General features: G+C 39.9%; 1 protein-coding gene across 2 annotated transcripts in view; it reads left to right on the forward strand.

The window, feature by feature from the left end:
- The window catches only part of LOC116705324 (cGMP-dependent protein kinase 1), a 79492-nt gene that overhangs the window by 18913 nt on the left and 44440 nt on the right, over positions 1 to 16139 (forward strand). For both annotated transcript variants that reach the window (XM_032541414.1, XM_032541413.1), the window contains exon 3: positions 9616 to 9729. In XM_032541414.1, the coding sequence (XP_032397305.1) occupies positions 9616 to 9729 (114 nt within the window). The remainder of the gene's footprint in view (positions 1 to 9615; positions 9730 to 16139) is intronic.

A 16139-nucleotide genomic window follows, 5' to 3' on the forward strand; every position in this document is an offset into this window, starting at 1 on the left:
CCCACACACACACTTGTGTGCTTGTTCATGGCACACACACATGCACAGACATGTCAAAAAATAATAAATTATAAAAATATAAAAATAGCAAGAAAAAGTTTCACATTCAAGCTGTAAATAACGTTGACTATGTTTACATCCATAATATTCTGTTTTTTCCCCTAATTACAATAAAAAACAATATTCTGACTAAGCTGTTTCCATGGCTAATGAAAGTTACTATTTCACGTCTTAATCGGAAAATGCTATATTCAGAAAAAAGCCTTATTCAGAATATCCAACCTGAATATGCAATTTACATGACCTGTATCAAATTCGGAATATATTCATATTTTGAATAATAGTGGAATATTGGTGTGCATGTAAACTTACTCAATGTTGCCTGAGGACAGTGTGACAAAGTCTTGGAGGTTGGTTAGTGTTAGTGACTTTTATTGATAAAGCCTAAATACAGCAAGCTTGGAAAGGTTTCATCTATCAATGTCACTGGAGTCAAGGTTTACGGGAGACCTTAAGATAAGGGGTCTCTTTTCAAATTACTTACCACCTTTTTATTGAGTCTCCTGTGCTAAAATTTATCTCTTTGATCTCTTTTTGAACTTTGTCAAATGCTCTCCACCCCAGCATGGGAATTCTTACATTTCCATATACATTTTACAAAGTACAAATCAAAAAGCTGACTTTGGGTGTGAGTAAATGTGTGTGTTATGTAGTGTTGGTGTATGCAAACGCAGATGCAGCATATTGCTGATGTATCTTAATTAAATGGGTCCTATCTTGCACCCTTTGCTGCACAAAGCCTGACGCAAGTGTCTTTGCTAGTTTAAGACCAACGCAGTTGTCATTGTTTTAATAGAAAATACACCTGTGCCCATCTTTGCGCCCATGGGCGTGTTGGTCTCACACGGAGGTGTATTCAGGTGAACTCTTGGCGTATTGCTATCTGGCGGCCGCAGAAAGTGATTGTGTCATTGACCAACAAAAACCTGGTCTTAAGTCAATAGCACAGCATTGTTATAAACTGCACCTAGGCTTATGCAAAGTGCACACACTATGCTTGTTAAACACACACAGGGAAGCACAGCAGCACATACAGTAAACATGCAAAAGATGGGGAGCCTGGATAGCTCACCTGGTAAAGCGTGTGCCTCGTGTGCAAAGGCTCAGTGATTTTCGCAGTGGCCGCAGGTTTGATTCGGACCTGTGGCCCTTTGCTGCATGTCATTCCCCTTCTCTCCCCCCTTTCACATATTCTGCTGTTTTATATGATAATGGGCCTAAGATTCCCAAAAAATAATCTTAAAAAAAATAAGAAAAAAAAATGCATAGGATTACATATGAAAAATATTACGGTGCAAATCCGCCATCATAATAGCAATGCGTCAAGGTACAAATGTGCCTGGCTTTTAAAGGGAATGGGAGATGACGCTCTGATTGGTTTATTGCATACTACGCACAAAACACACCTAGGAATTAATGAAGACACTAAGTACAACCTTTTTGAACCATGCGCCTGGCGCACGGACCCTCCTTTCCACCATCAAACTAGCAAAAGTGGATTTTGATACGCTCTAAATACACCTGCACCATGCGCTTCACGCCGTGCGTTAGATCATTAAAATAGGGCCCTAAGCGTCTTATCATATGTATATGCATACTTTTAAGTATGAAAATACTCAATGTGTATGTTTGTATAACTATTTGTGTTCCCTACACTCTGACAACACTGACACGGAATCCAAATTTCCCTGTAATGGCCTTCTCATGTTTGTAATAACACAGTCAGCTACTAAAATGAGTTGAGAGCAGGCTGCGGAAATGAGAGAGATCCATTATTGTAGCACTTCAGATGCCATATTAATCTGTATTCTGATGTTGATGCTGTCTAATTAAGTCTGTCTGCATAAAAGAAAAGCTACAGTATGTGCACATGGCATGTACGCTAACTGCTAATTAAAACACTGTGATTTGGTCTGGGAAAGCAAAATTATCATTTTTACTGCCCCCTGCTCAGGCTATCAATCAGCTTGTCAACACAAAAGCCATAATCTGAGTTTTATGACTAGGAGAGTAGCAGTAGAATATCATAATGTCCTATTACTGCCACTGAATGAAAGTAACCTTCAGTGTGAGGCTGAAGGGCTCTAAATGTAGACATGTGGCACTGCATTGTGCTCTTGCTGTACTCCTGTCTCCCAGGTAAAATGATGTAAAAAGGATGAAACCAGCAGTCCCTCAAATCCTTTCAACTTGCTTTTTTGTGTCTTTAGGTCTCACAGACCACTTGTACAAAAATTGCAGTGCAATTTCCCACCGTGCCGACGGCAGGGAGCCCTGTGTGAGGGTGCCTGAGTTGAACTGAAAAAGGATGTGAAGTGCTATCGTCTCAAATGATATGATGTTCAACAGTGCTCACCTACAGCATCAGGTGTCCGTCCTCATCTTCCTCCCCTGCTGTCCCTCTGTTTCTCTTCCACTTGCCTTCTCACAGCTTTTTCATTTCCTTTTGCTACTCCGGTAATAAAAAATGGCATACATTTAAGAGTGTTTGACGTCAGCTAGTTTGTGTTAAGAGCCAACACGTAGAGCAGTGCATATAAACAAAACTCTCTGCTTACGTCAATTTAGAAGGAATGGTGGAACACAAAAAAATGAAAGTGCACTGCAGCCATAACAGATGTAAGTTGTGTGACGCTAGTCAATTCACTGAATTTTTTGAATCAGGAGTTGAAAGTAGGTTTTGAGCGAAAACAACTGACACGACTGCAACAAAGAACAATGATATTACCAAAGCATCTTGATCACTCGCATGCTTGTGTGCGTGCAGATGTTGAAATGATTTGATACCACGTCTTACAACATTACTGGATTTCCCCTGAACGATGCAGGAACTGCAATCTTCCTACTCCATCTTCAGATTTCTGAAGCTGCAGAAGGCTATGCAGACTGCTCCACAAGTTTGTTGACAGAAAGTTGATGAAAGTCAACACGTGAATTTTTTTAGAGATGATGCAGACGTGCCTCTGTGGAGCAGGGATGGACGACTCAGGGCAAACATTGAACAGCCTATATTTACATGCTGCAGCTATCCACCTAATCTAACCACATAGCTAAATGGAGCATGTTATAGCTTAAAGTTTAGACAATGGTTAGCAGTATAATTCAATTACTATAGCAATTTTAGCTCACTAATATACTATTGGCCCAGACTTGACAATAATACTTTTTCATTCAAGGGTATGGTCATTTTGAAGGCTGTGGATTGTGGTGCTGTTGGACTGTATTGCATTATACAGACAGGTATTTCTGCTATTTAGCCCTCATATTAATGGGGTGGACAAAGTAATAGAAACACCTGTCAGCATTATAAGCTGAAGCGTCAAAAATGCAGCCAGCCCACCAAAATTATCTTAAAGTTGAATCAGCATCTCTCTAAATCTGATTCAACAAAACTGTAACATTATAACCTTCGTGAAGGTAGGATTCATGCAGGACCGTTGCATTAAACTGTATTAGTTTTAGCTAGGTGTACCTTATAAACTAGCAACTGAGTGTACTACGTCTATCTACTAAAAAGATTTAAGAGTATCATGAGCTTCAAAGTTTTACTATTCGATCAGGACCAATAGTATATTCATTAGCTAAAACTGCTATATTTGTGTCATACTGCTAACCATTCTCTATGCCTTAAGCTACAACTTAAGCTAAGCGATGATATAATTAGAGTAGATGGACAGCAGCCGCCTGCAGCGTATGGTAGAGGTTTTTAGTAGAATCAGATGTAGCTGTTAGACATGACGGCAGAGTTTCACCCTGCTGCCCACCCAAGATGCAGAACACCAACTTTTCAGGGTGACATGTGCAGAGGTAACCACTCGCCTACTAAAAATATCTTAACATTTGCATTCCACAAGTCAAAGACAACACACCTCTACACACCCACACTCTATCCCTGTTTTGAAGTCATGCATCATCCTCCTGCTTGTATTCTTTCAGCCGGCACTCATACTAACAGGGATTCTCTGAAACAACAACACTGAGTGTTTCACATTTTCATCACATTTCACATAAGATTCTCCCATTTTGAGCCACCCTCCATGATTAGTAATGTAACAGTGCTCTTACTCTCTGTCAATGTGTTTGTTCTTGCTGTTGGCTCAAGTTTACAGCCGTATTTTTTTAAACTCTAGGGCTTGTTTTGTTTTCTTACTGGAGCGAAAAATTATACATTCTTTGTGGTTGAATAGAAAGTCTTCATTATTGAACCATGGTCACAGTTCTGTGATCGGGAGGAATTACCAATTGTTTTAATTTTGATAATTTACCAAGCCATTATTTAGCCTCAAACCCAAACACAATTGTTTTGACATCCAGCCCTTTCAATTTCTTTTCAATGAATGTAAAGCAGAGTTGCTGCATTCACCTTGAGATGCATCTATCTTATTTTATTTTTCATTTTCTGATGTCTGCCCATTGTGTTGATTCATGTGTCTCATTTTCCGTGACTGCGCAGCTACAGTATGAACATATCAACATATCAACATTTTGAGAGGTCACATTGTTTTTTTTAAATCAAGGTAAAAACACAAATAACTGCCCAGAGCTGATAAATCAAAGGACACTTATGGCCACTATTTATATTTCTTAACTAATTATATTATTTAAAAGATCTTTTAAACCACTTTTTTTCCTGTTTTTTTTAAATATTGAGCAGATGGTGAATTTGAAACCCTGGGATTTTCTGGACACATTTCAGTCCCTGATGAATTGATCCCACGCTTGACCAAAAAGAGCTTTCAGTCTTGCTTCTCCCATGGCTTTCTCCTTTAAAAAAACATTTAAACTTTCAGACAGAATGTGACTGTTATTCTCAAAAACATATCTGACCTTACCTGAAGTCACTTTAGTGAAGTACCAACAATAGTGTTGAACCACCTAAAACCTTTAGTGGTCATGATTAATCCCATTTTTTCCACTTGTATTTATTCAGGTCACTGAGAGCAGTGCTCTCATTTTCAGGAACACCCTGATCACATTGACACAGTTACACATTGACACATGGAAGCTTGCAGTATAACCCCAGTCTGATCTGCTGGCCACTGAGCACTGAGCTCTGAGCTCTACTGGAGCTGTAGGTGTTGAGCACCTCAGTTGTGGTAATGAAAGAGTGCCAAGCACTGTTTTAGTTCTTTCCACACCCAGATTATTCTGCTGGTCCAGACATTCCAGTTACAAGCTCGATTCCTTAACCTTTAGGCCACCACTACCAGTTGGAGCAGGATGCAACAATGTTCTGCTCAATTTACTGTCAGTGTTCCTCCATTGCTCTAATGGACAGGATCGGGTAATCGGATCCCTGAGCAGTGGCGGAAGAAAAAGGCCCATCAAGATGGGATGGTGGTTATATGTTATCCTCCAGGGATTTTAAACTCCCCCACATCCTGTTTCTTGATGTCCTTTTTGTGTTGATTGAAAAAACATAAACTATCAATGAAAGAAGAGGAAGAAGAATTAAACAGTATCCTGCGCCTGACCCCTAAAACTCTTTATTTATAGACACAGCTTAATGGCTTCAGTGTGAAAGACAGCATTTGGAAATCAACAGATGTCCTTTTATCCAAATTTATTTGGGGGGTAGAGAACCTTGTGTCACATGCAACATGCAGGGGCACAGTTGAGTAGATTAATTACAAATATGCCTGTATCCATAATTTAACCATGTTGTTTCATTAGATTCAGTCTAAAAGACAGAAATCTTAATAAAAATTAACTGTTTTTGGTTATATATTCTTCAGATCATAGAGGATTATTTAAATTACTCCTGTTAGAGGGCTAGTAAGAGCTCATTTGCGTCAACTTTTTATCAGTGTCAGCACCAGTCTGAGATAAAGTCAACCCAAAAGACGGCAGCTTTTTGATTTGGAATGCTGCCAGAATCACCTCTGATCTTGAGCCAGAGGAAAGTCTGCTCCGAGGTCTGTCCTGATGCCCTGCAGTGTGGAGCTCACCACTGTGTGCATTCAAATGATCAGCCATTAACACAGTACACCGCCGTAGGGGGAGAAGACATGCTGTTATACATTGACAGGGAAAACCTTAACAGCATGTTAACCCTATACAATTGTTATTTTATGCATCATGAATGTTTTAGTTCCTCCTCTTTTCCATTTTTAATTTGCCTTTAGACAGGGCAGTGGACAGCTGTTGTTAATGGCTTAGTGAGATGTAAATGTACTGTACTTTGACATCAGATTGACTGGCCAATAAGAGAGCTGTGTATTTGCCTGTTGTGTTTCTATTTGAATACGATTTGAATAAAACTTGCATATGTGAGGTGAATTACAAGTTATTTTGGAGCTACTGTAATAAAGTATTTTGATAAAGCAGATTTTATTAGACACAAAAACAGGAAATGAACTGGCCCATGTGTTGGCTTGTGTGGATGGATTGTTGTGAACTTCTGAATGAAGGGAATTCAAATAACTGATTAATTGGGTTATTTATTACTGAAAAACTTTCTTTGATTTTTCATCATGAAACTAAAAGGCCATGTTGGTACTCTTTTGCTGATGGATCAAAGCAACCTATTTATGCTTTGCTTATTAGAGGCACTTCCAATTGGGTGTACAATTGATGATAGACAGTCTCCTTCACTCACATCAACATGAACCCTTTCTACACCTGATTAGATGAAGGCAAGAAACACACTTTGGTCTTTGCCTACAATTTATGAATTGGAAACCATTGTCAATTTTCTTCTCAACTATTCATCATCCATTGTTTATCTATTACACCCAGATGTAATAAGAGCTCAGGTTTTTTGAGAGGTCACAAGTAAGGATGGGTCTTGAGACCCGGTTCTGTTAGGACCTGATTCCAAATTTCTTAAAACCCGAAAATCAATAAAGTCAGAGCTTATCAATACTGCTTTAGAGACGAGTGGATCATATAACGGTATGTCTAAAAATAGATAAGTGCGCAAACTGGAAAAATAATTTGCCAGCACCGTAGGCCTATAGGTAAAGACGACACTAGCCTCCCCACTGCAAAATCAGTCGGACTGGCTACTGAGAGCACCACTCTGTGGGCCGCTTAATCAACTCATTAAAACAAAAACAGAGACAGAAAAAATCAACAGTCACAGACTTACAGTTTTTGCAATAAAAGCTAGTCACATCAGCATCACATCACCCCTCACAGTTCACTGATTGGAATGGCACATATTTGTTGGGTTCAGTTGATCCTCAATGGCTGTTATCCAGACTTAATTCTTTCAGCAAATTGAGCTCAATAATTATAGTCTTCATAGACTTTGCAAGGCTAGATTAATGCTACAAAAATGATTTCAGCTATACTCATAATGAAACGTTTTTACAGTTGCTCTTCAAGCAGCAAGGGTTTCTTCTTTCCTGAGAGAAATCCACTGTAAGTTGTCTTTTTTATGTTAATACATGTTAAGGAGTAGAAAATAGAATGCAAGAAACTGCAATCTACAATGAGTATTTTTTTTTTTTTTTCTATGTGCGTTAAGAACCAAAGTTCAAATGTTTCTGAAAGTAAGCAGTCCCGTGATTATGTGCAATAATTACGAAACTGAAGGAAGCATTTAAGTGAGAGATGTGAAAGATATTTATCGCGCAGGCTTTTCAGTCAATCAGAAAACTAAAGAAGGATGATTGTGCCACTATGGGTGGGTTGTTACTCAGCTCTATTTTAACACGTGCTAGTAATTTCAACATGAAATAACCATCCAAATAAAGATTTTTTTAATGTTTTGCCAGAAGAGGGCCTTGGACCCTTAGTTTTTTTGAACATTTGTGTTCCCTACCAAAGAGCACCTTCATTATTTGGTTGAACTTCCGAGGACTACATACCTTTTCTCTTCTGAATCTAAGATAGCGATTATGAATACCTACTGTAAGCTGATAATAATGAAAGTTGCATAGGTACTGCATTGTTAAAAGGCTGAATGCCAAGGAATCCCAGTTAGTTATTTTGATCTCCGGCTGTTTCTCTATTCGAGTGGAAAAAGATGAGAAAGTTACAGGAAGTTCAGACACAAAATGTGTAGTGAAAACAGCAGGGTAGTACATGTAGACATTAAGATGGTGACACACATGGCTGTAGATTTTCTCTTTATAGTTTCATGCTGGGTGTTAATGGATGATTTACTGTTTACCATTGTGAAAAAGTTACACTAAAGTTCCAAGTGGAAAAAAATACAAAGTTGAGAAAAGTCATGACACGTGGCAAGTGTTTTGGAAGCTTTTTGTCAAAGGAGTTTCCGGCCCTCTTTAACAAGATAACGTGTCAAACTGTTTTCTCTGTGGATGACTTGCCTGCTCTTATCATCTTGCCATATTTTATCAGTAGCCCAGAGATGACTTTTCTTTGGGTTTTTGCTCTCTGTGAATCAGAGGTAAGGTCCCGCTGGAATGCTAAGTTTCTAGGAAAGTGTACATGGTTAAAGAGGCTTGTCTTAACACAGTGGCAGGAGCCATCTGGTTGGTTTGCTAAGACGTTAACATGCATTTCCGCAGCAGCATGATGGTAGCTGTAGCGTATTTACCTCTGCCAGGGAGGTTATGCTTTCAGTTTGATTCTGTCTATCTGTCTGTAGGAATACAGAAAAACTGCTGGCCCGATTTTCATAAGGCTTGGTTGAAGGGCGTAGCATGGGCCAAGGAGGAACCTGTTGAAACATTTTGGAAAGGATCCAAATTGCGAGATGGATACACAAATTAATTTATTTACAATAAAATAAAAAAAGTAATGTTTTTTTTACACTGCAAGATAGAGCGTTTGTGCTGCACTGTGGTGCAGACATTTTGAGATGGGGCATTCATTGGCGGAGGTCTGCGATCTTTGAGTGCCCTTCTCGTTTAACATGTGGTTTTGTTGGCAAAATAGTATTGTTATTAAAATTTATTAGATTAATAGGGTCAAAAGTTAGTTTTTCCTTAAATACTGCTCTTCATATATCAGAAACGGTAGGTAATGTTGTTTTATGTCACATTTCACGTCATTTAGCTGACACTTTTATCCAAAGAGACTTACAATTGCTATATATGTGAGAGGTTGCACACATCTGATGTATCTCAATGGGATTTGAACCCAGGTGTACCATACCAAAAAAATTTATCATATCCACTGCACCATCACCAACCCTTCCATGTATTCATGCTGGAGACAGATGTGAATCCAGCCAAATAGCTGTTGCTGCTGTTTTAGAGCATTCTTTGTGAATGGTCGAATGTACCTTAAGGCTGTGAGTTATAGAGTGTTAAGCTTTAGGTAGAATTTCTTTCTTGCTGAATTTCTATTTAACGGGGCCAGGCACAGGCTTGGTAGGAGGCCAGTAGCCCTTGAAAACTCCACATTGCAAAATGATCTCATTTTTTCCAGCCCAGTGATTTAAGACCACCTTGACTGGGTGGCCCCAAAAATGAAGCAAAAGCCCTCAGACACCTATCATCAACTCCATTTCATCGCTGAAACTTTGTCTGCTGCAAATATTGAACGTAGCAGAGGACTCACACACTTGGCTTAAAAGGAACGTGTAATTTAAATAGTATAATGCTTAATGGCGTACCTGTATTTCTTTGCATGTTTCAGACGGGAAGGTGGAGGTGACGAAGGAGAGCCTGAAGCTCTGCACCATGGGGCCAGGAAAGGTGTTTGGAGAGCTGGCTATTCTCTACAACTGCACCAGGACTGCCACTGTCAAGAGTGAGTCTCCACAGACACCTGGAAAAACATCCAAAGTGTTCACATCAGTCTGTGTTGAATGTCCCCATGTTCCCCAGTTGACAGATAATGTCACCTGTTCACTCACACAAACACACACTCACTGAAATCCGTTCCCTTCTTTCTGCCTGTAGTATATCAGTCCTACATTGACACAGAGAGGCGGATCACACAGTCACTGTATAGCACAGAAAGCATTGTTCCTCAGTCATGATGAAACAACTATCACCACTACCGGTATGTGTTTACACAACACTCTAGTTAAGTGTCTTGCGAGACCCCCCGTGAGCTGAATGTCAAGGTCTGCTATCTTTATGTGTCAAAGCTCCATCTATTATGGATGCACAGTGGGTGAATACGGGGTCTATCAGGCTGAGGATTTGAATAGTCAGCCTAACAGAGTAAGGAGAGGAGACTGAGAAAGGATAGGACAGATGGTGGTCTACGCACATTTGAGACCAAGTGTGTTAGAAGAGTGTGTGTCAGGATGAAAAATTTGTGTTTATGTAAGGCAGGAAATGGGAAATAGCTGGAAAGTGTGTCTTTGGATAGAATAATAAATAGACAAGGTGAGGATGAGATAAGGTCTGGGTGGTGAAAGTTTTTTTTGTTTTTGTTTCGCAGTTCAAACTGTAATAAATGAATGTAGATCAGTGTCTGAGTGCTCCAGCTGGCATTTAATAAAGAATAACCATAAAAAATACTTATTCAATATAATCTGACCTGGTAGATTTTTATTTGTGACCCACGTATGAATGAATGAATGAAGTGTATGAATAAATGCATTAAGGGCAGTGGTTCTTTTGGGCCTGTAGACAAGGGCAAGGGGGCGTAAGTTAGTGTGGAGGACACCAGGGTTATTGATGGTGACAGCAAGGTTGCAGTCCCCTTACTGACCCCTTTCATGTCCCATGATCCCCTACCAGTAACCAGCCAACCTAACAAAAACTCCCAACTCCTGTTGCTATGGCAACAAATGCTCACAGGGAAATGAACCAACTTTTATGGGATGAAAAATTCCCCCTCCCAGAGTCTTTTTCTTTTGTATGTTTTTTTGCCTACCGCCAGCCCACCAGGACGTACTTCCTGCAAAGATGTTTAGAAATGTACGTCAGTGCATAGCTGGTGAGGTGGCTGCTTTATAAAAACTCTGCATGGAACAAATGATGTAATTGTCTACATTGGCAGAAGTGTGTTTACTGTCTAACAGGGTCACTGGCACTGGGTCTCCGAGGGTGGTTGTCTTTGTTTTAATGTACGTCTCTAGAAGAATGTACTGAGGGATTGTGCCCCAGGGTATTAGAGGTGACGGCGTCCAATGGAAATCATGCAACTACCTGATGAGTGTGGATTGGGGTTCAGCTTACAATTGACACATTTAGTTTGATCTGCCCATGAACCCTAGAGGAGGATATATCCTCAGTGTAATTTCAATTGACATTGAATGCTCTCACATATGCATGTATAACTACATCTCGGTATTTAGATGATGAGCTTGTTAATGTGGACTCCACAAAAATGTGTACAGTATCCCCCCTCCATCCTTTAACTGCAAAGGTAACTCAAAATATAATGACATTATTGCTAACAGTGATAATTAAGACTTTATTGGTGTCTGTTGCCTATCAAGAAAACCAGAGCTCTTTATGTGCAATAATAAAATTTAGAGAAATTGTTTGCAGGTATGATTTGAAAACACTCAAAGCAGTCAAGAACAACTCAAGGCTTTTTCACCACAGAGTGTTTAGGTAGCTCACATAATGATTACAATTGCAGTGTTTGTTTCAATTGTGGTGCAGTGTGCAACATTTCAATTTGTTCAAGCGGCCGTAAAAGGAGCTTGATGTGTTGTAGTCCAGCTGCCTTTAGTCTTAAAGCACTGTAACGATGACACAGCATATTTTAGCCCATTAACTTAAAGGAGCACAACACCGTTCGTTGAAATAGATAGATGGGCCAATGCATTTTTTGTCTCAGTGCATGCATTGTTTTAGTCCGGTGCAACACCTGCAGCGCCGCCGCTAGTTAGCTTAGCGTAGTGAATGGAATCGTATGTTGCCAGTTAGCATTTTGTGAGCAAAAGTGAGCCGACAAAAAACCAACAACAACCTAATTACTTCTTGTGGCCTGCCTATTCACAAAGAGTACAAATAGCAATGCAGATTAAGGCTGAATCTCATTTCTCTATCTTACCCCTTCCCCTTACCCCTAGCCCTTGGCCCTCAAAACCAAGCGGTAATGGCTAGGGGTGAAACTGCTATGAAATGGTACACCACTTGGTTAAACAAACTTCCAAGATGCCGTCTGCAAGTGTGTGTAAGTTGATTGCATGGGTTTTGACAACAGTGTCATGTGCATTTATTTTATATTTCTTTCATGTTCACTTTGGTGGTGATGGTGGTGCAGAGGCAGATGTTCTTATCTGTGAAGGCTACTACTTAGGTCTGCTTGTAGTAAATATTTTTATACACACAGAATGGTGTGTTTATCTGTTTCAGTTATCAATGTTTTGAATGTCATTGATGTTCAGAAAAACTTTCTTTGTTGACAAAAAATATGTCTTTATTGCCCAATAAAGTAAACATAACAGGCAAAAACATTATATTATATTACAGAACCGTTACTAGTAGAACCATAACTTACATGTAACACACAGATTAAAAAGGCACTAAAATGTCTAAAACTCAAAAAAGACACAAGACCACAAGCAAACAAAAAACTACAGCTATTCTGATATTCCAGACCAGTCTGATGTCCTGTATCATAACCAACAACAATGCACAGGTACATGAACAGGAATCAATTACAAATGATTACAAATATACAGTACCAATACAACAATGAATGGCTACAACATATACACATGACTCACTCCCATAATTGCTTTGCAGCATTTTTTGATTTAAGAAACTTCTCCTCGTTTTCAGCCTGAAAGTGGATTAGCTGCCAGGTGTCCTCCGGCATTCCTGTGTGATACAGGATGGTATATATAAAGCATGTATCGAAATCTCCAAAGTAAGTAGTTGTGTTCTATTTCGTATAGGCTTCGCCCTCTAAGGGCTACGCTATTGGGGTTTATCCCTTCGCGAAGGCAGTCGTGAAGATTTTCTTTCCCGCCCTAGCGTCCAGCTGGGCCTCAACTACGTCCGCATTTACTGCATATATACAGAGCGGACCCGTTGTTCGACTCCAAAACATCAGCTTTTTCTTCAACTAATGTTCGGAGCAGGTGGCCCGGACCTTAGAGGGCTACGCCTACTAATAGAATCTGGAGTTACCAAAGTAACACGTTCTATTTCGTAAGGCTTCGCCCTCTAAGGGCTACGCTATTGGGTTAGGGCGAAGCTGATGTAGTCAATGCCACCTGCGGCACAAGGTCCACAAGCCAAACATGCACCACATTGCCCCAGCAACAATGTACAGAGGCTAGTCAGAGTCATTTCTGACAAAGCCTGCCGCCAATGGCGTGGCCGGAAAGGTTCATGAGGCCGCCATATGATGCAGTAGTACAATGATTAAGGGGGGGTTAAGCGTGATTGCTGTCGCGATGCAACGGAGGAGACAGATTAGACCGCCAGGCATGGCAACTAGATTATGACAACGTATTAGATAAGAGCTGTGTCTCACAGAAATACCCCAGATACAGGAGGGGTTAGACAGCAGAGCAGGGTCATTGCAGCACTAGGCGTAATAGAATCTGGAGTTACCAAAGTAACTAACGTTATGCACTGATATCAAACAAAATTTGTTTAGTTAAAACTGTAGACATGCGTGGAGTCCATTCAAGGCAGAGAAAGGGGAAGGGGTAAGGGGTAGGGGCAAGATAGAGAAATGGAAATTGGGGACTATATTGGGTCGAAGACGAGCCATAGCTGGGCTTTGCTATTTGTTGGCTCACTTTTACTCACAACATGCTAACTGGCAATGTAGGACTCCATTCACTACACTAAGCTAACTAGTGGCGGTGCTGAAAAGTGCACTCTGTTGCACCAGACTAAAACAATGCATGCAATAAGTCAAAAAATGTATTAGCCCATCTATCTACAGCTAGGGGAGACCGTAATAAGCCCTATATCAACAAACTGGCATGTTCCTTTAAATTAGTGCCAACCATTTACAAGCATAGTACAGAGTTTTTGATTTTTGATTGTGTCTTTCCTATCTTCCAGGCATCATTTGGTTTCTATTCATTTCAAAACATAATAAAAATCACTGTCTTGAAATTGGCTGGATTTCAGAAAATTTGTCACAGCGTGTCCATCTGCTGGCTTTCCAAATCAATCTGCACCTACAACAAAGGGATAACATGACTCAGAAACCAATAAAATCAGACTCAATGTTCACTGTGATACTGTAGATGTTTTATCACACAATTCATTTTCAGTTCTTTGCAAGCTGTTTGTCAAACCCAGTGAAGTTGCTAGGTCCGCACCATGTGTCTCGGACACATTAAAATACGAAAAGAAGCAGTAAACTCACTACCCATGCGTTCAGGGAATGCACCTTATTTTTTCTGTGTTACTTATCATTGTGAACAACAAATCTGTGTGGAAATCGTAGAAATAAACGAAAGAAAACTCTAAAGAAACGTACATATGAAAAATAAATCATTTGTGTTTTATGTAGCAAAATGTATTATTGTAGTATAAATGTTTTGTATAAATGTAGTATTTGTTCATTTGTACTAAGCGGATGTATTTCAGGGATGAGACAAGATTAATAGCTCTACAAAATAATACGAGGATTGGTTAAACTTGTATTTCTAGGCAAATTCCTGGAGGGACTGACAAGGATATTCATTTTCTTTCAATCCCCATCCTCTCAACCTTTAGGTGAGCTCTTGCTTGGAGTCTCCCAAGAGAAATGGATCCTGTAAAGTAAGTCTGCCCTGACTTCAACATTTAGAGCAGCACTTACTCCTAGGCTGCGTAGTGTCCCCAACAAGCTCAACCAATCAATATGTTAAGTTAAGGTAACAGACCCTTGTGTACAAGTGTAGATTTGAGGTTACACTCTGGCAGTCTTTGCAAATGAGGTGGAATTTTACGTGTAGCCTGAGACAAAAATGTTGCCTGAGACTTCCCCTTTCCATCAAATCCATATCAGATCATTTTCACATGACAACAACTGGGAAGATATTGGCCAAAGAGAAAAGAGGAAGAAAGGGGTAGGAGTGAGAGACAAAAGAGAGAGGTGATAAATACAGGACAGCAGTGACAGCAAAATAAGGGATCCGACTCAAGGGAAGCAGGACACAATTGGTATTTTTTTGTCTGCAGACAGACAAGAGAGAGGAGCGGTGGCCGTCTGCTAAAAAATATCTATTTATAGCATCAAAATGCCACTGCTTTATTAGGACTTGGACAGCCTGACAGGCTGCAGATCAGCATGGTGGGGCATAAAGTTGTGCAGCAGTTGACCATAGTTGAACAGCGGGAAAGAAATAACTTAAAGCAATATTGTTGTGGCTTAGTTTGTTTCTTGAAAATGACAACTTGTGGAAGCTGTGGAATCCAAGCATATACTTTAGTGTTTTCAGTTGAATGTGTTATTAACGGCGTTAACGCAAACCTATTTTAACAGCATCAATTTTTTTATTGTGAAATTAACGTTCTTTTTGGCCTTGCAAACTTTGTAGTTTTATTTCACTTGCTGTTGCGACAACTAGAAACGTTAGAAAAACTACAACACCACACCGGATCTAGCTAGGCCGAAAATGAAACAACAGGCTCGCCGCACACACTTGTTTGGGCTTGTGAGCCGGCCAGGAGTAGTAACGTTACCTTTTGAGTGGATGGCGAGCGCGAGACGCCAAAATGGATGCCAATAATGGATGGAAAATTTACTTTTTAAAAGTTGCCAAATGGTTCAATTGAAAAGACCAAAGTGATCTGTGTGTTTTGTCATTGTGAACTGAGCTATCATCGCAGCACGTCAAGTCTGAAACACCACTTGATGGCCAAGCACACAGCTGATGCGTATTCTCTGCCCCCTCGTCAAAGTATTTTTATTTACTTTTATTGATGGACAGTGTAACATTGTGTGAGAGATTATTTGCTCCAAGTGCGAATGACTGCTTCAAGTGAGGATGTTACGTGTGAAACACTAGGATATATGCCACTGTTGTTTTTAATAAAAAAACATTTGCATAAAGCAAGCCAATCCACTTTTCTATGTTGATAAGAGGATTGAAGTGCCTATATTATGAAAAAAACACTTTTTTTTTTGAGGTTATTTTGTATCTCTGGTGCATCCACACACATACAAACTTGGAAAAAAAACTATCCCTGCTGTTTTGAGTGAGATTTCTGGTTTCTGCCTTCAGTTACTGGGTGAGCTGTTCAAAATCTGCACGGCTTTCTACGTAACTAGCCGAGATGAGGTGGCTAATT

This window comes from Etheostoma spectabile, chromosome 17, assembly GCF_008692095.1.
Source record: "Etheostoma spectabile isolate EspeVRDwgs_2016 chromosome 17, UIUC_Espe_1.0, whole genome shotgun sequence".
NCBI classification, from domain to species: domain Eukaryota; kingdom Metazoa; phylum Chordata; class Actinopteri; order Perciformes; family Percidae; genus Etheostoma; species Etheostoma spectabile.